General features: G+C 41.1%; 1 protein-coding gene across 3 annotated transcripts in view; it reads right to left on the bottom strand.

Moving 5' to 3' along the window:
• The window catches only part of bltp3a (bridge-like lipid transfer protein family member 3A), a 174,620-nt gene that overhangs the window by 85,979 nt on the left and 61,917 nt on the right, over nt 1-26,724 (bottom strand). For all 3 annotated transcript variants that reach the window (XM_068057072.1, XM_068057073.1, XM_068057074.1), the window contains exons 3-6: nt 25,946-25,984; nt 24,945-25,036; nt 12,787-12,976; nt 6,125-6,262 (exon numbers count right to left, since the gene is read on the bottom strand). In XM_068057072.1, coding sequence (XP_067913173.1) covers nt 6,125-6,262; nt 12,787-12,976; nt 24,945-25,036; nt 25,946-25,984 — 459 coding nt within the window. The remainder of the gene's footprint in view (nt 1-6,124; nt 6,263-12,786; nt 12,977-24,944; nt 25,037-25,945; nt 25,985-26,724) is intronic.

Genomic DNA, 26,724 nt, shown 5'->3' with positions numbered 1-26,724 from the left:
TCACCAATGCCCTGTATAACTGAAGCATAACCTCCCTACTTCTGTATTCAATTCCCCTTGCAATAAATGATAACATTCTATCAGCTTTTCTAATTACTTGCTGGTCCTGCATACTAACCTTTTGTAATTCATGCAGGACAACACCCAGATCCCTCTGCATCTCAGAGCTCTGCAATCTCTCACCATTTAGATAATATGCTTCTTTATTATTCTTCCTGCCAAAATGGATAATTTTACATTTTCCCACATGATACTCCATTTTCCAGATCTTTGCCCACTCACTAAACCTAGCTCTGTCCCTTTGTAGCCTCATGTCTTCTTCACAACTTACTTTCCTACCCATCTTTGTGGCATCAGCAAATTTAGCAACCATTCCTTTGGCCCCTTCATCCAAGTCACTTATATAAATTAAACTCTTGCCAACCAGAAAATGACCCATTTATGCCTACGGTTTCCTGTTAGCTAGCCAATCTTCTATTCATTGATACAACCCAAGCAGGAGAAGTGCACTGTCTTTCTCTAGTTCCATTCCTCCACAGGTCACAACATAGATTTAAATGTTTACCCAATTACCGATGCAGTCAATCATACATTTTACTCTTGATCCCAGAATAAAATACACCAACCAGGTTTCTTTAATAAAGATCAAAATTAGTTCATAAAACAAGATTTATTCAGTAAAGATGGAAAGCATTAACAGTTTTAAATGTCTGTAAATAGATATCCCCTTCGAGGTACCCAACACACACGATAAAAAAAAAATTGAAAACAATTCTCTGCAGAGATTCACTTTACAAAAAGACCAAAAACAACTACTTTGGCCAAATACTTTTCAATTTATGAAGGAAAAGATATGGAAGGATATCAGTTGTCCTTTGGTCTGGCGTTCAGGTACACAGAAACAGGTCACTGGGGTCTGGTCAGACTCAGTTCGTTCTGGAGTGGTCGAGAATTAGTCTGTTAAGCTTTCCAGGAGAAATGCGGCATCGGGGTTTCAGATATCTCACTCGATATGCAGCGTTTCGGAGAGACAAGAGGAAGGCGGCAAGCTGGGTGCTTCTCTCTTGGCAGGCTGATCACAACCTTCAAAATAGTCCACACCCCAACTCGCACACAACCAAGTCGAAACCTCCTGACCACCATAAATCTTGACATGTCACTTCTCCGTCAACAACTTTCATGTTATTTATTTAGCTTAAGGCACGTGACATCCAGTAGAGGTTTGTTTTCAAACACCTCAAGTCCTACTGTTGAACATTTAAGAAACACATCCGTGGAATCTGTTCAATTCTAAAACGAGTACTCAAAAAAAAATGTTTTAAAAATGGAAGCACTTTCAGAACACCACGTCTATCTGTTACCCCCCTACACCGTGAGTTTTTATTTTCTGCAATAACCTTTGATGTGGCACCTTATCAAATTCCTTCCAGAAATCCAAATACAACACCACCATTTTCCCTTTATGCACAGCACTTCTTCAAAGAACTCCAATAAATTGGTTAAACATGATTTCCCTTTCACAAATCCATGTTGACTATCTGATTAACTTGAATCTTTCAAAGTACCCTACGATAATGTTTTTATTAATACCTTCTAACATTTTCCCTAAGACAGATGTTAAGCTAACTGGCCTGTAGTCGCCTGCTTTCTGTCTCCCTCCCTTTTCGAATAAAAGAGCTATTTCCTATTTTCCAATCTAATGAAACTTTCCCTGAATCTAGGGAATTTTGGAATATTAAAACCAATGCATTAAGTATCTCACGAGCCACTTTTAAGAGCCTCAGATGAAGTCCATCAGGACCCGGGGACTTGTCAGCCTGCAGCTCCAACAATTTTCTCAGTACCACTTCCCTGGTGATTCAATTTTCCTCGAGTTCCTCCCTCCTTTCCATTTCCTTATAGCTATTTCTGGGATATTATTGTATCCTCTATAGCGAAGACTGATGCAAAATACCTGTTCATCTGCCATCTCCTTATTTTCCATTATTAATTCACCAGACTCATTTTCTACAGGACTAACGCTCACTTTATTAACTCTTTAAATATCCATATAAACTCTTACTAACTGCTTTTAGATTTCTAGCTTGCTTTCTCTCGTACTCCATATTTTCCCTCATTAACCCTTTTAGTCATTCTTTGCTGTTTTTTAAAATATATTCCGTCCAATCTTCTGATCTGCCACGCATCTTTGCGCAATTGGATGCTTTTTATTGCTGAAAACAGACATTTTGTCAAAGCTTTTAGTCTTGCACTCATTAGGACAATTCGCAAGACTACTAATGTAAGGGAAGCAACAAATTTATACTGCATGAGAACAGAGTGTGCTGATTGGTAGAGGCGTTGCCATGGATAATGCACCGTTTTATCATGACTGGCAGTGAACTGCCAAGTTGTGTTTGAAATTTAAACCAAGCAGCTTGACTCTAGTTAGTCAAGGCAGTGCCGTGAGGAACGTCTGACAGCGTTGAGGCCTTGAATCCAATCCGGACATATATATCAGTAAACCTGACAAAGGGATGGGAATAGTCATCCTTAACAAGCGTGGCTATATCAACAAAATGCACACTATTCTTAATGCTGGGTCCAAATTCCTATCCATTGGACCTGCAGCTAAACATGAACGGACAGCCTTGCTCGAAAGTAAGCTAAAAAAACACTTGCTGGACTTGTCTACGAGCAATGCATTGGAGAGTGATATTTCTGACAGGCTGCGTCCTCACGGCTTGTTGCGTCCGCCTATGTAAAGGCTGCCCAAGACACAAAAAAGTGATGTCCCTCTTCACCCTATCTTACCTATGACCGGTTCTGCACAACATGAATTGGCCAAATGGTTGGGCGAACTGTTACAACCAGTTTTGAGCAAGTTCCCCACATACAAGGTGAAGGATTCCTTCACTTTGTGAAGGCCATAGAGGACTTGCATATCAATAGCAATGCCGTGTCCATGTCCTCATTTGACATTGCTAGCCTATTCACCAATGTACCACTTAAGGTAGCCAGATATTTGCGATGCAGCACTATATCATGATTTTCTAGACCCACCACCATTGTGTGAATCAGTATTCATTGAACTTAGCAACTCGCGCAGTTGAATTTAGTTTTAATGACACCATGTATACCCAAATAAATGGTTCTGTCATGGGATCCCCTCTAGGCCCAGCTCTCGCAAACATCTTTGTTGGGTTCCACGAGAAATGTGCCTTCCAGGTAATGACACCGAACCCCCCTACCTCTTGCATATTTCCGATATTTAGATAAGTTTGCGATATTTAAATTTGCAGCTGCCTGTAATAATTTCCTTACATGTCTTTGTGGGCTCCATCCCATGCTCAAATTCACCTTTAAAATGGAGCAGTCAAATGAGCTCCCTTTCCTTGACGTACTATTTGAGAAATCTGCTAAGGGGTTCTCTATCACAGTCTACCACAAGCCTACCTTTGCTGGTCAGTACACGTGTTGGGAATCTTACAGTTGCACAGGCTAAGATTGGCCTTATTGGCAACCTTGTAAATAGGGCCCAAGCCATTTGCTGACCAAGCAAACTTGATGCTGAAATAAGGCAAATACAAGACATCCTGCGTGACAATGGCTACCCTGATCAGATAATTTCTCTCGGTATATCGCGCAAACTTATGAACGGGCCTAAGGCCGTCATTTTCAGCCCTGAAAATTGCTCAGTTTACTTCAAATTACCCTGGAAGGGTAATTATCACAAAAATTTGAGTAACAGGTGAAGTTAGCTGTTTCACACTGCTCCTATGCAGGGACAACACATGTGGTGTTCACCACCAACAGGATGCTACCGTCAAGCTAAAAAGACGTTCTATAACACAAATGAGTCACGTGATCTATGAATTTCAATGCCAGTGTGATGCTAGGTATATAGGCCATATGTCCCAAAGATTGGCGATCGTATCAAACATGCCCCTGCCACTGTTTGCGATGGGCAAGGTACAGGCCGTACCCAAACAGCCCGTGCTTGCAAAACTCAAAACAGCGTCCAATATTAGATGTGATTCTGCGATTGGACATAATTTGCTAAATAATCATCAGTGCTAAAAATTACGCTGACAACCAATTTAAGATTGTCAGTTGGGCTCGCAGTGACACATTTGCGCGTACTGGAAGCTGTACATATTAATACGTAGGGCCCTGTTCTTTGCAGACAGAAAGAACATGTACACACTTTGCCCCTGTTTCCGCTAAACAAAATAAGTGACAGTCATTGGCTGGTTCATTCCTCAAGGCAATGCCTCGACCAGAGTCAAGCTACCTGGTTTAAATTTCAAACAAACAAAGCTTTACACTTAATCATAGAGTCAGAGTCATACAGCACAGAAACAGGTCCTTCAGCCCATCGTGTCTGTGCCGGCCATCAATCACCTACCTATTCTAATCCCATTTTCTAGCACTTGGCCCATAGCCTTGTATGCTATGGCGTTTCAAGTGCTCATCTAAATACGACTTAAATGTTGTCAGGGTTCCTGCCTCTACCACCTCTTCAGGCAGTGTGTTCCAGATTCCAACCACCCTCCGGGTGAAATTTTTTTTCCTCAAGCCCCCTCTGAACCTCCTGTCCCTTACCTTAAATCTATGCCCCCTGGTTATTGACCCCTCTGCTAAGGGAAAAAGTTTCTTCCTATCTAATCGATCAATGCCCCTCATAATTTTGTATACCTCAATCATGTCCCCCCTCAGTCTTCCCTGCTCTAAGGAAAACAACCCTAGCCTTTTCAGTCTCTCTTCATAGCTGAAATGCTCCAGCCCAGGCAACATCCTGGTGAATCTCAGTCACTATAAACTGGTGCATTCTCCACGGCAACGCCTCTACCAGAGTCCACTTGCCAACCAATCAGCACTTTCATCTTAAACAGGATATGTGTTACTTCCCTTACATTGGTATTCTAGCGGATTGTCCTGATGAGTGCAAAATGAAAAGCTTCGGAAAAATGTCTGTTTTCAGCAATACTCAAGCTCTGGACTACCAAACGACTATTTATATGTTTTTTCTTTAAGTTTTATACGATCTTCAACCTTTTTTAGTTAACCATGGATGGTGGGTCCTCCCCTTCGAATTTCTCTCTCGTTGGAATATATCTGTGTATTTTGAAATATCCTCTTAAATGTCTGCTGCTGCATCTCTATTGACCTAATTTGCCAGTTCACTTTAGCTAGCTCTGCTTTCATGCCCTCATAATTTCCTTTATTTATGTTTCAAATACAAGTTTTCAACCCACTCTTCTCTCCCTCAAACAATGCAAAATTCCATATCCTAGTGGCGCCTTCACTGAGAAAACACTCCATAAAACATGCAGCCAAAATGCAACAGAACATGTACAGAAAATTAGACTGAATTGCTATCAGTGATGGTGCACTTTAATGTTCATCTTTTTATAGCAAGATGGCTTAGAACAAGTCTCCTCTGGAGTTTATGAAATACTGTGCGGCCGAGCCGACCAACTGTGGAACACCCTTGTGACCAAGTAAAAATACAGTTTCCCAGTTTAATTAGAATATTGTTCTCCCTACCTTGTGTCATATTTACAGTCGAAGTAAGCACTGAAAAACGTAGGTGACCTTGTAGGTTTACGAATGCAGTGAAACAACCAGAGAGTGTGTGTTTGAATGTTGGCTTCAAATTTCATTCCAATTCATCCCACCATATACTTTCAGTATTTAAAATGTTTTTCGTGATGCCAAACAATTAAATGACAAATATAATTTACTGACTTTCTACATGATCAAGTATTATAGGCAGGGGAACTAGGTGGTACAATGGCCTTTCACCACTGGGGCCTGGGTTCAAAGGACAAGAAATTTGAATGCTTGCTCACCTTTATTGCTTATTTTTATGTCTTTCTGCTGCCAGACGCTGTGGAAAAGTAACCACAATGAGATGAAGCAGGATCTCAATTGATTGTTTTGCTCAAGAGGAAGTTTACACAATGCCTGCTTCCCTGCTGCATGGAACCAGCACTTGGAAAACTTAAGACAGAAGTGCAAAAGCATCTCCTTTTGTAATATTTAACACTAAACAGTTCAGCAGAACACCATTATAACCAGTGGCTATACAGATGTATAAATGGCAGAAACAATAAACTGAAGGTTGGTGGTCTGTACATACCCTTCTCTTAAGTACAAGTTTGATTTTTGACTGGTTGGTGATCAGTCTTAGCGGCGTACTGATAATGCTCTCATCACCTGGGATGGCATCAGCTTCAATGCGGAGTGTCTGCCAGTTTATTTCCTTAAAAGTCAAAACCTGTTAAAAATATATTGCAGATCTCAAATTATAAAGCTCTCAAAGTTTTAAAAAAGCCCCCCCCCCATTCACTGGAGTTTGTTGCCATTACTTTACTCTCTATAGACATGAACTATGAAACAGTATGATAAAAGCAAAATACTGCGGATGCTGGAAATACTCAGCAGTTCTGGCAGCATCTGTGGAGAGAGAAGTAGAGTTAACGTTTCAGATCAATGACCCTTCTTCAGAACTGGCAAACATTAGAAATGTAAAAGGTGAAAAGCAAATAAAGTGGGGGTGGGGCAAGAGATAACAAAGTAGAAGGTGCAGATAGGACAAGGTCACAGAATAGCTGACCAGAAGGTCGTGGAGCAAAGGCAAAAGTTAATGGTGTGTTGAAAAACAAAGCATAAGTACAGATAGGGTGTTAACGGAGTGAACATTGAATAACAAGTACAAATATGTAAACAAAAACAGTGGGTAAGCAAACTGAACAAACTAAAACGAAATAAAACAAAAATATATAAGAAAAAATAACTAAAAATAAAAGTAAAATGGGGGGCCCGTCATGCTCTGAAATTATTGAACTCAATGTTCAGTCCGGCTGGCTGTAGTGTGCCTAATTGGTAAATGAGATGCTGTTCCTCGAATTTGTGTTGACGTTCACTGGAACACTGCAGCAATCCCAGGACAGAGATAGAACAAAGAACAAAGAAAATTACAGCACAGGAACAGGCCCTTCGGCCCTCCAAGCCTGCACCGATCCAGATCCTCTATCTAAACATGTCGCCTATTTTCTAAGGGTCTGTATCTCTTTGCTTCCTGCCCATTCATGTATGTCTAGATACATCTTAAAAGACGCTATCGTGCCCGCGTCTACCACCTCCGCTGGCAACGCGGTCCAGGCACCCACCACCCTCTGCGTAAAGAACTTTCCACGCATATCCTCCCTAAACTTTTCCCCTCTCACTTTGAACTCGTGACCCCTAGTAATTGAATCCCCCACTCTGGGAAAAAGCTTCTTGCTATCCACCCTGTCTATACCTCTCATGATTTTGTACACCTCAATCAGGTCCCCCCTCAACCTCCGTCTTTCTAATGAAAATAATCCTAATCTACTCAACCTCTCTTCATAGCTAGCGCCCTCCATACCAGGCAACATCCTGGTGAACCTGCTCTGCACCCTCTCCAAAGCATCTACATCCTTTTGGTAATGTGGTGACCAGAACTGCACGCAGTATTCCAAATGTGGCCGAACCAAAGTCTTATACAACTGTAACATGACCTGCCAACCCTTGTACTCAATACCCCGTCCGATGAAGGAAAGCATGCAGTATGCCTTCTTGACCACTCTATTGACCTGCGTTGCCACCTTCAGGGAACAATGGACCTGAACACCCAAATCTCTCTGTACATCAATTTTCCCCAGGACTTTTCCATTTACTGTATAGTTCACTCTTGAATTGGATTTTCCAAAATGCATCACCTCGCATTTGCCCTGATTGAACTCCATCCGCCATTTCTCTGCCCAACTCTCCAATCTATCTATATTCTGCTGTATTCTCTGACAGTCCCCTTCACTATCTGCGGCTCCACCAATCTTAGTGTCGTCTGCAAACTTGCTAATCAGACCACCTATACTTTCCTCCAAATCATTTATGTATATCACAAACAACAGCGGTGCCAGCACGGATCCCTGTGGAACACCACTGGTCACACGTCTCCATTTTGAGAAACTCCCTTCCACTGCTACTCTCTGTCTCCTGTTGCCCAGCCAGTTCTTTATCCATCTAGCTAGTACACCCTGAACCCCATGCGACTTCACTTTCTCCATCAGCCTACCATGGGGAACCTTATCAAACGCCTTACTGAAGTCCATGTATATGACATCTACAGCCCTTCCCTCATCAATCAACTTTGTCACTTCCTCAAAGAATTCTATTAAGTTGGTAAGACATGACCTTCCCTGCACAAAACCATGTTGCCTATCACTGATAAGCCCATTTTCTTCCAAATGGGAATAGATCCTATCCCTCAGTATCTTCTCCAGCAGCTTCCCTACCACTGACGTCAGGCTCACCGGCCTATAATTACCTGGATTTTCCCTGCTACCCTTCTTAAACAAGGGGACAACATTAGCAATTCTCCAGTCCTCCGGGACTTCACCCGTGTTTAAGGATGCTGCAAAGATATCTGTTAAGGCCCCAGCTATTTCCTCTCTCGCTTCCCTCAGTAACCTGGGATAGATCCCATCCGGACCTGGGGACTTGTCCACCTAATGCCTTTTAGAATACCCAACACTTCCTCCCTCCTTATGCCGACTTGACCTAGAGTAATCAAACATCTGTCCCTAACCTCAACATCCGTCATGTCCCTCTCCTCGGTGAATACCCATGCAAAGTACTCATTTAGAATCTCATCCATTTTCTCTGACTCCACACATAACTTACCTCCTTTGTCCTTGAGTGGGCCAATCCTTTCTCGAGTTACCCTCTTGCTCCTTATATATGAATAAAAGGCTTTGGGATTTTCCTTAACCCTGTTTGCTAAAGATATTTCATGACCCCTTTTAGCCCTCTTAATTCCTCATTTCAGATTGGTCCTACATTCCCGATATTCTTTCAAAGCTTCGTCTTTCTTCAGCCTCCTAGACCTTATGTATGCTTCCTTTTTCCTCTTAGCTAGTCTCACAATTTCACCTGTCATCCATGGTTCCCTAATCTTGCCATTTCTATCCCTCATTTTCACAGGAACATGTCTCTCCTGCACGCTAATCAACCTCTCTTTAAAAGCCTCCCACATATCAAATGTGGATTTACCTTCAAACAGCTGCTCCCAATCTACATTCCCCAGCTCCTGCCGAATTTTGGTATAGTTGGCCTTCCCCCAATTTAGCAATCTTCCTTTGGGACCACTCTCGTCTTTGTCCATGAGTATTTTAAAACTTATGGAATTGTGATCACTATTCCCAAAGTAGTCCCCTACTGAAACTTCAACCACCTGGCCGGGCTCATTCCCCAACACCAGGTCCAGTATGGCCCCTTCCCGAGTTGGACTATTTACATACTGCTCTAAAAAACCCTCCTGGATGTGAGCATGTGAGCAGGGGGGAGTGTTGAAATGGCAAGCAACCAGAAGCTCGGGGTCCTGCTTGAGGACTGAGTGGAGGTGTTCCGCATAGCAGTCACCGAGTCTGCGTTTGGTCTCCCCAATGTTGGGGAGACCACATTGTGAGCAGCGAATACAGTATACTACATTGAAAGTAGTACAAATAAATCACTGCTTCACCTGAAAGGAGTGTTTGGGGCCTGGGATAGTGAGGAGAGAGGAAGTAAATGGGCAGGTATTACACCTCCTGCGATTGCAGGGGAAGGTGCCATGGGAAGGGGACAAGGTGGTGGGGGTAATGGAGGAGTGGGCCAGGATGTCGCGGAGGGTACGATCCCTTCGGAATGCTGACAGGGGAAGGGAGGGGATCATGCGTTTGGTAGTGGCATCACGCTGGATGTGGCAGAAATGGCAGAGGATGATCCTTTGGATATGGAGGCTGATGGGGTGGAAAGTATGAAACAGTATGCATGCAAATGGCTCATCAAAACCTCTACATATATTGATACAGTTGTGCAGAGATATATAGTAAATCAAAGTTTGCATTAGATTGTGGGCAAAGAAACAGAAAAAAAGTTTGTATAGTGCCATTAAGCCCAAAATCATAACTTGAAGAAACCAATGGAGGGAGATGGGAGAGAAGAAAACCAAAAAATGAAATCAAAATACCTGATAATCGCAACAGAATTTTGAATTTGTGGCCTATTATGAATAAAGTTTCAAGGAATTTGAAACAAACTTTTGTTTAATATTAAGCTAATCTAACAGATATCTGCTGCATGGCTCAGTGAGCAAATGAATCATTTTGCAGAAGGGGTGGGGGGAGGTAGGGGATTAATTATCAAAAAAAAGGAAAGACTACAGGTGGTGTACAAATTCCCCAACTGAGGACAGAATGCCAAGTCATGATCAGCACAAGTTTCTTTGATCAATGTTAAACTCCAGGTTTGAGCCCATCTACATACATGCTACTCTGCCCCTCCCTCTGGCAGGTCACATGTATGGGTGATGGAGAGAGTCTGGGATATTTGTTGAAAGATAGGATTTTAGAGTAGAAGTAGGTTAAGCAATTTATGGTTTAGTTTCCAGAACATATCTCAACTTGGACACTAGTCCCTAGATGTCCCATTAGAAGTATGCTGTAAAAGGACAAATGGCTGAAATTGCCTAAGATGCTTTGATTGTCAGTTCAAAAATAAGGAAAAATCAGATGGGCCTAAGTAACTTACCAGTTTTCTTCAGAGGACAACAGTTAACTATGTATTGAGAGATTAGAATTGTGCGATCAGATGGTGTAGTGCTGTGAAATTCATACACCTGAATGGGCAGGCCCTAACTACGTGTGTTAAGTACCACAACTTCATGCCATTCCACACGTTAAACAAAACTCATGGAGGAGTACAGCAATTCAGACAGCAACTTACAAGAGCAAGTTACTTGAGAACAATGAGTGCCGATAACCTTACTTTTTTTTCTGCAAATCCAAGTCAACATAAAGCTACTAACAGGCTTACTAAGGCAAATTATTGCAATGGTTTTGAAAGGAGTTAACTGCAGTTTGGATTCCATGCACCTGTGGTTCCTTTTCCCCCATGAAAATATTCCCCAAATTCTAACACTTCCCAGCAGCATGACTCCAAAACCCACTCTTCAGTCCTGCTAGACCTCAGACTGGCCATCAAACTTCATTCCCCTCCACTCCTAGATTCTATGACCACCATATCACTGTTCACACAGCTCCACATTGCATTTCCAATGCTCCCCAAGCCCACAACCCAGTATCCTCAAATCTCATCAATGCACCTAACCACAATCCAAGGACTTAACGTAGTGCTTCTAAAACCTTCCTCTCCCATGCTCCTCGATCCAGGTCTATGTCATGAAACCCAGAAACCTCAGGTGTTACCTGTTCCAGGCCAGGGCCAGTCCCAATGCCACTAGTTCAGTGTGCTGGGTCATATTTTACCCAACAGCCCTGTTCTTATAAACCACGGACTCATTATGAGCAATGCCATGCGAGTATAAATGAATCAGTGATTATTCTTTTTTAAAAAAAAAAGCTCAAGCAATAGTTAAAAGTACTGTGCATTACCAACTTATTAAAACATCCTAACTTTTCAATCTTAAGTAAAAATTTTTTTCTAAAAGTTACTTCAGAAACTATGTATGCTACATGTCCCAAGCTCAAGAACTGTACGCAAATTTGGAAACTATCTTGCTCGAGGTTGATTGTACACTGATCAAGACTCTCACAAAAGGAACCTTACTAAGCAGCAGACTGCACTTTGTTTAGCTCATCAGCTTTCCTGGTGATAAAAATTGCAGTTGTTGCTAAAATAGGAAATAATTTGATTTCACACTGTTCTAAGAGTTTTTGGCTTCCTTGAAGTGGAAATAAAGTTGGTTCCCAAGCACATGATTTATTATAAACAGACTATATAAAATGGGAATATAAACACTGAACAGAGACAGACATTCAAGAATTATTATTCAGTTGATGACTAAATTAGCTGTGCATCGCGTTCATTGGTGTCAAGTTGGCCTCAGCGACATAATTTTACTTGTGTGATGGAGGGCTGATAAAAATATTAAATGTATTTTTCTTTTACCAATCTTTTATACATGAAGTTTTGTCCCCCAAGGTATTCACCATAATATACAGACTAAAATAGTGGCTCAGTCCAATACTGCAAGGGCACTGTGATTTAAGCAGAATAGTTGAGAAGTCAATTACTTCAGAGCAAAATGAGCATTGTAATGACAGAATATTTTTCAAACATGTCAATTAGGCGTAGTGACTGCATGCTGTTGTGCAGTTCTAGCAAAGTCTGCCTTTTCTCTACAGCTGTAATTCAGCTCCCTCATGACAGGAACTGGAATACATGAAGTATTTTTATACCATGCCACGTCTATGACTGGCTAGACACAAGGCAGCTGGTTTACTATCATTAAGTTCTATTTTTAAAGAGGACACTACAACCTTCATTCGTGATTTCATACACATATGAACACTTGTTAAACTGTTAACAGATAATTTGTCTTGCAAACCAAAAATGTTAATGTAAATAGGGATCATGCATAACCACCTGTTAAAGTTGTTGAACATTTCAACAAAGCGATTTTCACGAGAAAATATTTAAGACTTCAATTGCTTAAACTTGAAAAATGCTTTTCAATCCAAGTACAACACATTATCTACATGTACTTCCATTCTTTGCTATTAAAATATTATATACAGCATGACTGATTAGGCATTACAGGGACCCATTCAATAGACTTACTAGTCTAAGATATAGATTTTGCCTGTTTATAGTGGTCAGTCCATTAACAGAAGATCATACTGCATAGCAGCCCAGTTCAAACCATTGCATCTACTTTGTGTGGATGTTAGCTGTCAATTTCTAGCTATTGACTTAAGTGCTATGAACTCTTACCTCCCCTCGCTCTGGATCTGTAATTCTTGTAAAGCGGAGATCACTCTGCTGCCACTTGGGATTCACACTATAACCTTGGAGTTGCCACAGCTCAAAGGAAGTATTGAATGCTTTTGCTTCAATTTTAACTACAATCGAATTCACTACGAAAGACATTCCTTCTACCACTTTTTCAGCAAAGCCATATTCACTGGAGACCAAGAACAAATATTTTAGTATCATGTAACTGAATGTTACAGCTTTAATAAAAATCCAAGCTATTGAATTAACATACAATTCACGAATTGTGAATGAGCGTATGCATCTTAGCATGACCGCAAAAGACACACCTCTAGTTTCATAGGCGTGAAAAGCAATGTGAAGGTGCAATCTATACACTTGAGTCTACAGTGAGTGAAATGGTTTGACTTGTCAGTTTAATAAGCATCTCCAAATATGCTCTTCAACTTTGCAGACAACACTTTTAAAAAAAAAACTTGTTTTAAGGTTTAAAAATCAAAAAATGATTAATTAAAAAAAAAAGTGATTCAGAAATGCTGAGAAAATCAAGATTGGGAAATATAAAGGAACAAATTTGGCAAAAAACAAACCATGGATAAAGAGATAGAAACAGAAAATGCTGGAAATACTCCAAGACTAGCAGTATCTGTGCAGACAGGAAAAAATAGTTACCATTTCAGGTTGATGACTGCCAGAGCTGTCTCCACAGATGTTACCAGATCTACTGAGTATTTCTAGCATTTTCTGTTTTTATTTCAGATTTGCAGCATCTGCAGTATTTTGCTCATGAAAAGAACGAGTCTTGTTTGCAGCAGACAAGCCACATAATTGACGGCAGGTAAATATGGTGAGGTAAAGTGCACAGCAATGTGATATTTACACCAGTTTCTAACTATTAATATAACTGGTTACATTCCCATTGCAGTAGCTGCTTCTCATGAATTTTCAAATTATACCAAAGGAATAAATAGAATACATCAACAACACTTGGTTTGCGGCAAAATTAGTGAGCATTATGACAACAACCTCACAGCTCACCAACACAGCAAAGATTTCACATTAAAAAAAGGCTGCTTTTGGATTTTCTAAAAGAAAATCACAAGTCTGATCAAAAGTCTAGATCTATCACATTCATCAATTGTGAAGGAAAACACCGCACATTATTGAAACAATGCGAATAGCATGAGAATGAAGGCAATATGCTGGCGCAGGTTACAGAAATAATAAAACCCTGAGATTGACTCCATTTCTTTGAAGATCTCCCATAATTCTTAAAAGCAATATTCTTTACATTGTACTTTACCTTCAAAAAGCTTCTGCTGGGACTAACAGGAAACTTTCAGCTAAAAAGCGGAAATTCTAAATCAGCAAGTGATAAAAGGTTTAATTAGGTAGCTGTTATTTGTAGTTAACAAATCATTGACCCAGAAATCCTTGATCTTCACACCATATTGCAACCTTGATAAAGATACAAGTTTATTGAACATATAGGATCGTTGAAGAGATATGCTTCCTATTTAGCTACAGTAGATTAGCAATTCAGCAGGTACAACTCAAGTTGAATTTTGCAATGTTATTGCTGCTAAAAATAAAAGCCATGGCTGAAAATTTTTATGCAACCGTTAAACTGATGTCACCGACCAATGTTTTAAAAAAACATGAAATTACGCAACTAAAAAAAATTAGAGCAAGAAAAAAAAAGGGGGAAAGCCAGGTGACAAATGAAGTAAATAAATGCATAAACTGGCAAAAGTTAATTAACCCCGAGGCACTGGCAGTAGAATCGTAGGAAGGATTGACTGATTATGTTCCCTTTATGTCCTCACAAAGTCCAAGAATACTTATCAACCAATTAATCACTTCTGAAGTATTGCCCTCTGTTACATAAGCAAAGGCAGTAGCCAGCTCGTGCAGAATGAGGTTCCACTAATAAAGACTGGTTAGCCTGTTTTGATTGAGGAATAAACGTAGCGAGAACTCTGCGGTCATTCAAATAGTGCAAGTGCATCACCATCATTCATCAGAACAGATAGATAGGGCCTTGGTTTAACACTGCATCAAAAGATCGCACACCTCTGAAAGTGGCACTCTGTAAATTCTGCACTGAACCAATGCAATTATATACTCAAGTCCAGGAGTGGGGCTTGTATTCAACCTTCTCACTCAGCAGAAAGTATTACCACTTAGACAATCTGACACAGTCTCAAGCGACTTTTTAATAAAGCCGAAAAAAGGTTTTCAGATTCCCAAATAAGCCCTAAAATGATACTAAATTTATTTGCATCAGAACTTGCATTGTTACTGCAAATTCAGCAGCTTCAAATTAACCCAAACAAAAAATCTTGAGCTGTTTACTTTATATAAATTAATGTGGCTACTGGCACAAGTCATGAAATAACCAAAAGGTCAGGTAATTGCAGGGGTACAATATTATGTACTCATTAGCATGCTGGAATATTGAGGATCTCAGCATGGCGATTACTTCAAATGCTTGACTTTCAGAGGGAGATTAGTCTGCTGTAATTATTAGGTTTTTAAAAAGGGAGACAAGTAGCAACAATGTTTTTTTAAGGAACAGTCCAGGTGAAATCCAAGATTCTGAGCTCAGTTACTTTATGTATGACAGCAACAGAGAAAATGAACCTAAACTGACTTTACTGAAAGGACTAATTAATGAAATTGCTGCAATACCAACAGTTTAGGCAGCTTGGGAAATTACTGAAGCCAAAACAATTTGTGGAGAAGGAAATATTAACTAGTCAAAAAGTAGTTATTTAAAAAAGTTAATTTAAATAAATCAAAATTAATTGTGGCCTTCAATTGGGGTTGTGGACAGATGCACCGACCCCATCACTTCATGCTCGTGCTCCAGTGAGCCACATGTCTCCAAGTCCGATTACTAAGCAAGACCTCTGTGTGAACAATGAAAGAATGAGATGTTTTTGTCATTTCAAAACTTTAATAAAAGGCAGATTATTGGGACAATTTGGCATCCTGATCAGAGAACTCCTCTACACTGATGATGCTACTCCAGTCACCCACATGGAAACGCAGGACTCATTGACTGTCTCTCCCATGCCTGTAACTTGTTCTCCTTGACTATAAGCATCAAGAAACCTGCATTCATGGGACGAGGTGTTGCAGCTCTGCCTCCAACAACCCACTGGAAGTGGTTAGTAAATTGTTACCTTGGGTTCACGGTGAAAGACAATCTGTCCCTTGATGCACAGCTTGATACACACATAGGGAAATCAACAACCACCTTTGGTGAAACGTGCAAGGAATTACACCAAGCCAACCCTTAGGACCAAGCTGGTAGTTTGTAATACCTGGGTTCTTAGCACCTTGCTGTATGGCTGTGAAACATGGGCAAGCTAGCAGGAAAAACAGCTCACTAATTTCCATCTTTGCTGTCTGTGGCACATTATGGGTCTATCCTGGCAGGACAAAAATCACAAATGCTGCAGTCCTCTCAAAGAGCAAGTTCCCAAGGGTGTTGGCACTAATCAAACAGAGGTAGCTTCGGGGGTGTTCACTACCACCACGACCAGTTGCAACAGCAGCTTGGCAACAGATGCCAATGCCAAAAACAACTCAGCATCACTTGACAGTTTCATGTGCAGCACTTGTGGCAGAACCTGCTTCTCAAGGATTGGCCTTCACAGTCATCAGCAAAAGATGCAAAGAGACCACACCCAAATGGATTGTTTGCTGCATGTCCATCATCTTTTGTAGCTGGAAGGATGCCAAGCAACAATCTGAGGCAATTGGTTACAGAATACATTTTTATTTCTAAGTAACTTATCAGCAAATACTTTTCTATCAGATCAATCCTCAAATGAATAATATTTTAATTGCACAATTAAACCTAAAAAAAAAATTCTACTGATCTGTGTCCAGACCGCCCGATCTCTGGAGGGGAGAGGGAACAGGAAGGAAAATAAGCTGGGCAGTTGACCTTTGTTGTGCTGCTCAGAGTTCACTTCAATATTGAAGCGACTTGCACATTTAGAACAGTGACAGCACAGGAGGAGGCCACTTAGCCCATCATGTCTGTGTTGACTCACTGCGAGAGCAACTCAGCTAATACAACTCCCCTGCATTTTCCTGTAGTCCTTCAAATCTTTCCTCTTCAGTAATTATCCAATTCCTTTTTGAAAGCCAGAATTTAATCAGCCTCCACCAGACACACAGGCAGTGCATTTCAGATCAGAATCGCTCGCTGCATCAAAATTTTCAAGTCACCTCTGCTTCTTCTGCCAATCGCTTAAAATCGGTGTCCTCTGCTTCTTGACCCTTCCCCCAATGAGAACAGTTTCTCCCTATCTGCTCTGTCTGGATCCCTCAATGTTGACCATCTCGAATTAATCTCCTCTTAATCTTCTCTTCTCAGTTCCTCGAATCTATCCTCCTAACTTAAGTCTCTCATTTCTGGAACCATTTTTGTTAATCTTTTCTGTACCCTCTCCAATGCCTTCACATCCTTCCTGAAGTGTAGCGCCCAGAATTGGACTCAATACACCAGTTGAGGCCTGTGTTTTGTAAAGGTTCACCTTAACTTCCTTCCTTTTGTGCTCTACGCCTCTATTTATAGAGGCGATGATCCCCTACGTCTTAATTGCTTTCTAAACCTGCCCTGCCACTTTCAATGAAGTTGTGCACAAAGACCCCCAGATCTCTCTGCTCCTCCACCTCCTCAATTTTTTTAAATTTTATTTTGCCTTTTCTCATTCTTCCTATCAAAATGAATCACTCCACGTTTCCCTGAATTAAATTTTATTTGCCACATGTCCACCCATTCCACCAGCCTATGTCCTCTTGAAGTCTATCACTATCCTCCTCACACTTCACAACAGTTCCAAGTTTTGTGACATCTGGAAATTTTGAAATTGTGCCCAGCACATCTTAATGTAGATCAATGAAAGTAGTGGAATAATATCAACCCCTGGGGAATCCTGTTACATACTGTCCTCCAGTCCAAAAGAATAAGCATTCACCACTACAGTTTCCTGCCACTCAGCCAACTACTGCGTAGCCACTGACCCTTATATTATATGGGCTTCAACTTTGCTGACAAGACCGTTATGTCACTTTATCAAATGACTTTTAGAAGTCCATATACAGCACATCAACGTGGTGCATTTAGATGCGGTTGAGTGATCAGTCCTCTACATGACTGACAAAGTACATTTGTGTCAAGCCAAAAATTGGGAAGACCATGCACTGCTATTGCCTGTAGAACATGTTTTTTCCTCCAAAGAACACGGACATACTCAACAGTGACTAGTACACAGTTAATGCAGAGCTAACTGCTTATGAACCAGGATGCTCGACCATCTATTTGACTGGGCAAAAATCTGACCTGCCTGTTCTATCCCAATAACGCATATTTTTTTACCCGCTCCCCAATCACCTCAATAATGAAGTTCAAGATACATCTGTTATTGTATTCTCCAGCCACATCCCATTATGCCACCTATTTGGGAAAATAAACTGTAATTACATTTTCACTGTATTCATAAATGAAAGAAAGAGATCTTGTTCCTTACTTAAAACCGGTTTTAAGCTGAATATTCTTGTTGTTCACAGCATGGCCTAACAGAAAGCAGACCAAGTATCCACTGAGCTATTTAGTTACTTCACTATTATTCAGTTAGGTCTATTTGTTCAGATCAGAGTACCAACTCTATGGATGTGTGTGGAGTGAGTCAAAAGTGACATGAAGAAAAAGTTTTTCATGCAGCGAATAGTTAAGGTCTGGAATGTGCTGCCTGAGAATGTGGTGGAGGCAGTTTCAATTGAAGCATTCAAAAAGGAATTATGAAAAGGAAGAATGTGCAGGGTAACGGGAAGGCGGCAGGGGAATGGAACTGAGGGAGTTGCTCTTTGAGAGAGCCGGTGCAGACATGACATGCCAAATGGCCTCCTTCTACATTGGAACAATTCTGAGATTGAGAGTCAGATGATAAGCCGATGATTGTTGCAAGAGATCAAATTCCTTAATATTTTACATAAAATGTTATGCCGACACTCCCTTCCTTATAATCCTAGAATGCTGGAGCTTTTGAGAAAATTATATGCAAATATAGGACAGAGCACATACTGACAGGATACATTTCCTCGAACAACCACGCCCAAAGCCATGGACAGGTCATTCCACATACTTGTTTAGGGCTGGGATCAAGCACGACATCAGCAATGTTTCAAATTATTAATTTATCCATTTATCTGAACTGTTCTGCTAACTATAATGCAAAAATCTTTCATGCCACACAAGATTGTCTAACATCTCTAAACAAAAATCACATATGAAGGTTTCCAAAAAATGTCAGATTGCTTTTTTTTTTTCTGTCTCTCTCCTGTTCTAAAAGGTACCAATTCTCATTTAGACTCGACTTGATGGGCACCAGCAACTTTCATTTCAGTTCTCACCTTGAATCTAGGTAGACCATACCCTGCCCTGCGTTTAATCATTGTGAAGCCCAATTCTGTCCTAATTCAATAACAGCATCAGGCTTCACTGAAAAGTTAGCATTAGCTCTGGATGCCTCTGCTCACCTCCCCACAGAAGTGCTGAGGCCTCATAATCTGGCATATCCCTCACTCTACCATTACCACCAAGCCAAGGGATCAACCCTGGCTCCATGTAGAGTGCAGGAGAGCAGCACCAGGCATACCTAAAAATGAGGTGTCAACCTGGTGAACCTATAAACACAGGGCTACTTGAATGCCAAAGAACTGAAGCAGCATGCAACCAACAGATCAGATCTAAGCTCTGCAGTCCTGCTACATCCAGTCACGAATGTGGACAATTAAACAACTAACCAGAGGAGAAGGCTCCACAAATATCAGCTTCCTCAATGATGGAGAAACCCAGCACATCGATGCAAAAGAAAACCCTGAATATTTGCGACCATCTTCAGCCAGAAGTGCAGAGTGCATGATCCATCTTGGCCTCCTGAGGTTCCCAGCATCACAGATGCCAGTCTTCAGCCAATTCAATTCACCACCTTATGTCAAAAATGGCTGAAGGCTGTGAGTCCTGCTAATATCCCAACTGCAGTATTGAAGACTTGTGCTCCACAACTAGCCGTACCGCTAGCCGAGCTGTTCCAGTACAGCTACAACACTGGCATGTATCCCACAATGTGGAAAGTGCCCAGGCATGTCCTGTCCACAAAAAGCAGGACAAATCCAATCTGGCCAATTACCACCTAGTCTATTGTCTATCAGCAAAGTGATAGAAGGCGTCATTGACAATGCTATAAAGTGCCACTTCAACAGCAACAACTTGCTCACTGACGCTCAGCTTGGCTCCTGACCTTATAACAGCCTTGGTCCAAACATGGACTAAACAGCTGAACTCAAGGAGGCGAGAGTGATTGACCTTGCTATCGCTATCAAGGAAGCATTTGACTGAGCATCAAGGTGCGCAAGCCAAACTAAAGTCAATGGGAATTGGGGGAAAAACTCTGCACTGGTTGAAGTCATACCTAGCACAAAAGGAAGATATCTGTGGCTGTTGGAGGTCAATCATCTCAGCCCTAGGAGTTACTCAGGGTAGTGTCCTAGGCCCAACAATTTTCAGCTGCTTTATCAATAACCTTCCCTCCATCATAAGGTCTGAAGTTGGGATACTTGATGATTGCACAGTTCTCAGTACCATTCGCAACTCCTCAAATACTGAAGCAGTCCGTGTCCATATGCAGCAAGAATTGGACAACATCAAGACTTGGGCGGATAAGTGGCAATTAACATTTGCACCACACAAGTGCTGGGCATGAAGATCTCCAAGACAGAATCTAGCCATCTCCCTTTGACATTCATATCGTCACTAAATTCCGCACGAATAGCAACCTGGGGATTACCATTGACTAGGAACTGAACTACAGCAGCCACATAAATACTGTGTCTACAATAGGTCAGAAGCTGGAAATTCTGTAGTAATTCACCTACCGACTCCCCAAAGCCTGTCCCCTGTCTACAGGCACAAGTCAGGAGTTTGATGGAATACTTTGCACTTGCCCAGATAAGTGCAGCTTCAACACTCAGGAAGCTTGACACCATCCATGACAAAGCAGCCCACTTGATCAGCACCCCATTCACCACCTCCAACATTCATCCCCCCCACCAACGACAGAGTGGCAGCAGCATGTACCATATGCAAGATGCAACCAGTCAACAGCACCATCAAAACCTGCGATCTCTAGAAGGATAAGAGCAGCAGACATGTGGGAACACCACCACCTGCAGGTTCCCCTCCAAGCCACACACCATCCTGATTTGAGACGACATCGCTGTTCCTTCACTGTTGCTGGATCAAAATCCTGGAACTCCCTAACAGCACTGCGGGTGTACCCACACCAGATGACTGCAGCGATTCTAGAAGGCAGCTCACAACCACCTTCTCAAGGGCAATTTGGGATGGGCAACAAATGCTGGCCTTGCCAGCGATGCCCACATCCCATGAATGAAAGAAAAAAAGATAGAAGTGCACCTACTTACACTCTGGCTGTGTTTAGCTAATTTAGCACACATCAAGCATCAAATTTGGAACTGTATTGTTCCACTCCAAGCAATGTACTTACAAACGAAGCCATTGCACTAAGCTGGGTGTTCATAATTTTATCCTTTGCTTTAAATCAAGTTGTAAATCTTTCAGTTTACACAGCCATGCCTTACTTTCTTAGAATTCATTATGATTGACGTACATTGTTTACATCAGCTTAGAACAAAGAACAGTACAGCCATTCGGCCCTCCAAGCCTGCACCGATCTTGATGCCTGTCTAAACTAAAACCTTCTGCACTTCCGGGGACCGTATCCCACTATTCCCATCCTATTCATGTATTTGTCAAGATGCCTCTTAAACATCACTTTCGTACCTGTTTCCACCACCTCCCCCGGCAGCAAGTTCCAGGTACTCACCACCCTCTGTGTAAAGAACTTGCCTCGCACATCCCCTCTAAACTTTGCCCCTCTCATCTTAAACCTATGTCCCCTAGTAACTGACTCTTCCACCCTGGGAAAAAGCTTCTGACTATCCTCTCTGTCCATGCCACTTATAACTTTGTAAACCTCTATCATGTCACCCCTCCACCTCCGTCGTTCCAGTGAAAACAATCCGAGTTTTTCCAACCTCTCCTCATAGCTAATGCCCTCCAGACCAGGCAACATCCTGGTAAACCTCTCCTGTACCCTCTCCAAAGCCTCCACGTCCTTCTGGTAGTGTGGGGACCAGAATTGCACGCAATATTCTAAGTGTGGCCTAACTAAGGTTCTGTACAGCTGCAGCATAACGTGCCAATTTTTATACTGTATGCCCCGACCGATGAAAACAAGCATGCCGTATGCCTTCTTGACTACCTTATCCACCTGCATTGATACTTTGTGACCTGTGGACCTGTATGCCCAGATCTCTCTGCCTGTCAATACTCCTAAGGGTTCTGCAATTTACTGTATACTTCTCACCTGTATTAGATCTTCCAAAATGCATTACCTCACATTTATATTATATATTTTATATTATATATTTGTCCGGATTAAACTTCATCTGCCATTTCTCCGCCCAAGTCTCCAACCAATCTAGATCCTGCTGTATCCTCTGACAACCCTCATCACTATCCGCAACTCCACCAACCTTTGTGTTGTCCGCAAACTTACCAAGCAGACCAGCTACATTTTCCTCCAAATCATTTATATATACTACAAACAGCAAAGGTCCCAGCACTGATCCCTGCGGAACAACACTAGTCACAGCCCTCCATTCAGAAAAGCACCCTTCCACTGCTACCCTCTGTCTTCTATGACAGAGCCAGTTCTGTATCCATCTCATTGCCAGCTCACCTCTGATCCCGTGTGACTTCACCTTTTGTACCAGTCGGTCATGAGGGACCTTGTCAAAGGCTTTACTGAAGTCCATGTAGACAACATCCACTGCCCTTCCTTCATCAATCATCTTTGTCACTTCCTCAAAAAATTCAATCAAGTTAGTGAGACACAACCTCCCCTTCACAAAACCATGCTGCCTTTCCCTAATAAGTTCATGTGTTTCCAAATGGGAGTAAATCCTGTCCAGAAGAATCCTCGTTAATAATTTCCCTACCACTGACGTAAGGCTCACTGGCCTGTAATTTCCTGGATTATCCTTGCTACCCTTCTTAAATAAAGGAACAACATGGGCTATTCTCCAGTCCTCTGGGACCTCACCTGTAGCCAATGAGGATACAAAGATTTCTGTCAAGGCCCCAGCAATTTCCTCCCTTGCCTCCCTCAGTATTCTGGGGTAGATCCCATCAGGCCCTAGGGGACTTATCTACCTTAATGCTTTGCAAGACGCCCAACACCTCCTCCTTTTTGATATCGACATAACCCAGAGTATCTACACTCCCATCCCTAGGCTCATCATCCACCAAGTCCTTCTCTTTGGTGAATACTGATGCAAAGTACTCATTTAGTACCTCACCCATTTCCTCTGGCTCCAAGCATAGATTCCCTCCTCTGTCCTTAAGTGGACCAACCCTTTTCCTGGTTACCCTCTTGCTCTTTATATACGTATAAAAAGCCTTGGGATTCTCCTTAATCATGTTTGCCAATGACTTTTCATGACCCCTTTTAGCCCTCCTGACTTCCTGCTTAAGTTCCTTCCTACTTTCTTTATATTCCTCAAGGACTTAGCTCAAACTTTCACTCAAACCCTACTCCAAGATGCAAGCAGATAAGCTAGGTTGAAAAATCTTGGTTGTACTGAAGGAGTGCTTCATTGTGTAAGATACCATCTTCCAGATGAGATGTTAGACAGTCTGTTCTAGTGAACGTTAAAACATCCAGGACAGTATTTGAAGAGCAACAGAGTGCTCTCTTGGTGTCCCAGCAAACAAAACTCATTTAACCAATGCAATATTTATTAACAGATCATTCATCTCATTGCTCTTGGTGACAACTCACTGTGCACAGCATGGCTTTGTGTATGCCGACATAATATCCAGTGTATTTCAAAGTTATGAATTTTATGCTAAGTACTCAGAGGTGATTGAGAGGTCACAAGGAACAATGCAGATCTGTCTTTTCCAGTTTGTTGATCTTAAGAGTCTCAAGCAAACATGTTCTATCTAAATTGAGGAGTGCACCATTTATTCTAGTTCCACTTCTCCACAGGTCACAACATATATTTAAATTTTCCCACTTATCGATAGGGTCATGTACTCTATTTTTCGCCAAGAACAAACACACCAACCAGGTTTCTTTAATAAACAAAATCAGATTATAAAACAAGTCGTAACCAGTAATAAAGCATAAACACACTGACTGAAACATAAAAAGTTCCCTTTTTTACCTTAGCCCTTCACACACACACATACATACATACACCAGTTAACTGGAAAAATGAAAGGCACTTTTGTTTTAGAGCTCTGTTGTTACAAAAATCCGACAAAAAAAACACTTAGGCTGAATACATGCTCATTCTTGAAAAGATATGGAAAGATGTCCTTTATTTTGGTTTGGTGTCCCAAATGCATATAGACAGCTGTCACTGGGATCTTCCTAGAACAGTTCTTTCCAGCCAATATTGAAGATGAGTTTCCAAAAAATGCAGCAGAGTTTTCAGACAGGCCTTACAGCTGATATGAAGCAACAGGGGTTTCAGTTCCCACACATTTGATACGCAGGGTTTCTTCAAATACAGGAGGAGAAAGAGGAGACTGACACACTGGATGTGCAGGGTTTATTTCCAAGAAAGAGAAAGAGATGAGCTGGGTTTCCTTGGCAGGCAAAAACTCACTGTCTTCCAAGCAGTTTACACTCCAATTCACTGTCTAAAGCGAAACCAAAATAATGTCCCAAGAATCAAGCCTCCTGACCTCTATAAATGTTGACCGGTCACTTCTTTGTAAATATCTCCAAGTCAAAGCAACAGGCGCCTGAAAACGGGTGCCTTCCAGCAAGGGCTTGTTTACAAGCCAAGTCCAGGAATCCTTCTGGTGACCTCTTTTATAAAAAGAAGTTCAGCATCTCTTCAAGCTTCCAGATGAATCAATGTCCATAATTCAACTACAAGTCCTTTAAACGTATTTGACAAAAAATAGAAGCACTCTTGTAACAGACTGAAGATCTCAACAGTAAATAAGAATTTAATTAACACCTATGTAATATACTGACCTTTGACCTGCTGTAATGGCAATTGGAGATGGTCCATTTGGAGGTCGCGGTTCCTCACATGTCCTCATCTCCACCTCCACTTTATCAAGGAACTGGGGAAAGGGTGGGGGGGGGAAAGAAAAGAAATGCTTACAAATGTTAAAATACAACAGAATGGTAATTACAGCTTTTATCCTAAAAAGGACTACAGGAATAATTTCTGCACCTAAAACTTGACACTAACTTACAAACTTTACTTGGAAATACAGTACGTACACAAGAGTCAAATATGATTTTCTCGAGTTCCTGATTTAAGGCAATAGAAACATCTGGCTCATATACAGCATTTCTCGCTGCCACCTCACCCACCCCCCACCCCCAAAACCAAGTGGGTTATTGTAGTAATATAAACGCACGCTTACTTTTCTGTCCTTGCTTCGGAGCAAGATCTACAAAACTGAAATTTTATTTCTGAAATTGAGATGCTTACTATCTTTATTTTCTTTGTTGGATGCTATCTGGTCCTTCTGTCCCTCTCAATCTGGGGAAAATTTCTTAATCCAACTGCTTATTACACTTGATCTATTGACATGAAATTCAGTCCATTTTTTAGTATTCTGCCATAAAAAGGTGATACTTCACTGGGGTACAGGAATTCAAGATGCAGGCCATTATTAAGTCAATACTTAACTTGTTCAAACTTTATTTCACCCATATCTCTCAGTTACTATGCACAACATACCTATACAAGGTTATAAAAACCAACCAGTGCTACTTTTAAAATAAACAGACTCCAGTACAAGAACAAAGGGGTTGGAGGGAAGCAGCGAACCAATACATGGATGACAATTTATGCGATAATGTTCATTAAGACCAACCCAAAAATTACTAAAGGAAAATGAAATGGTATGGATCATGAAAACTAGTATAGAACTTAGTTGATCATGCAGACGAGAGATAAACTAAATAAACTCAAGCTGGACAAAAACAGACATCTTCTAAAATTTGGAAATCCATCTTACCAGACAAATGGGGTGGGTCTTGAGCTTAGTCCATTGTATCTGAATAAAAGAACAATGTTCAACAATTGCTCAAAATAAATCTCAATGAGGGAACTGCAGCCTGGTTTTGATATCAAAACCAACATTGTTATTACATTACTCGTCAAGTTACGGTCCATTTCAAAGAGAAATTCTTAGGCAATTTCACGAGACTAAATTATACAGAGAAATAAGACAAGATTGTAGTACCAACCACACCTGTTTAGCTGGCCCAAATAAAATCAGATTTATGACTTAGCAATGGGATTTGGCTATTCAACTGTCTTGCTGCTATAACTATTAAGTTAAATACAGGTTATTTTAAGTCATAGCATAATAATTTGTTGCAAGAAAAATTTGACATTCGCAGCATATTAACATTTATCTAAGTTCTATGCTCCAACATCTATGATACTGTTATCATTTGAAAGCAAATCAAGGATTAATGACCAACATCCCCCACAATGAAGTCAATATGGGATAACTTGCCACTTAACATTTTCCAGAAGTTTGCTGACCAGCTACATAAGCTTCCAAAGCTTCATTGTTTTAAATGTCAATATTATTAAAATTGCCTACAGCACTGGCCACAATAGGCCTCTCCTTGCTTCTACAATTACATATTCTTGACATGATGATTGACTTTGGACTATATGTTTATCGATTGAGTATCTGACAACAACTGCAGCAAAAGGTGAAAGTTAGTCTATTCCATCCAACAGTACCTGTCACAAGAGATAAGCTATTAAAGTGAAACTGGA

This window comes from Heterodontus francisci, chromosome 25 (genome assembly GCF_036365525.1).
Source record: "Heterodontus francisci isolate sHetFra1 chromosome 25, sHetFra1.hap1, whole genome shotgun sequence".
NCBI lineage: Eukaryota > Metazoa > Chordata > Chondrichthyes > Heterodontiformes > Heterodontidae > Heterodontus > Heterodontus francisci.
Note: the sequence above shows the minus strand (reverse complement) of the source record. Positions and strands in the feature narration are given on the sequence as shown.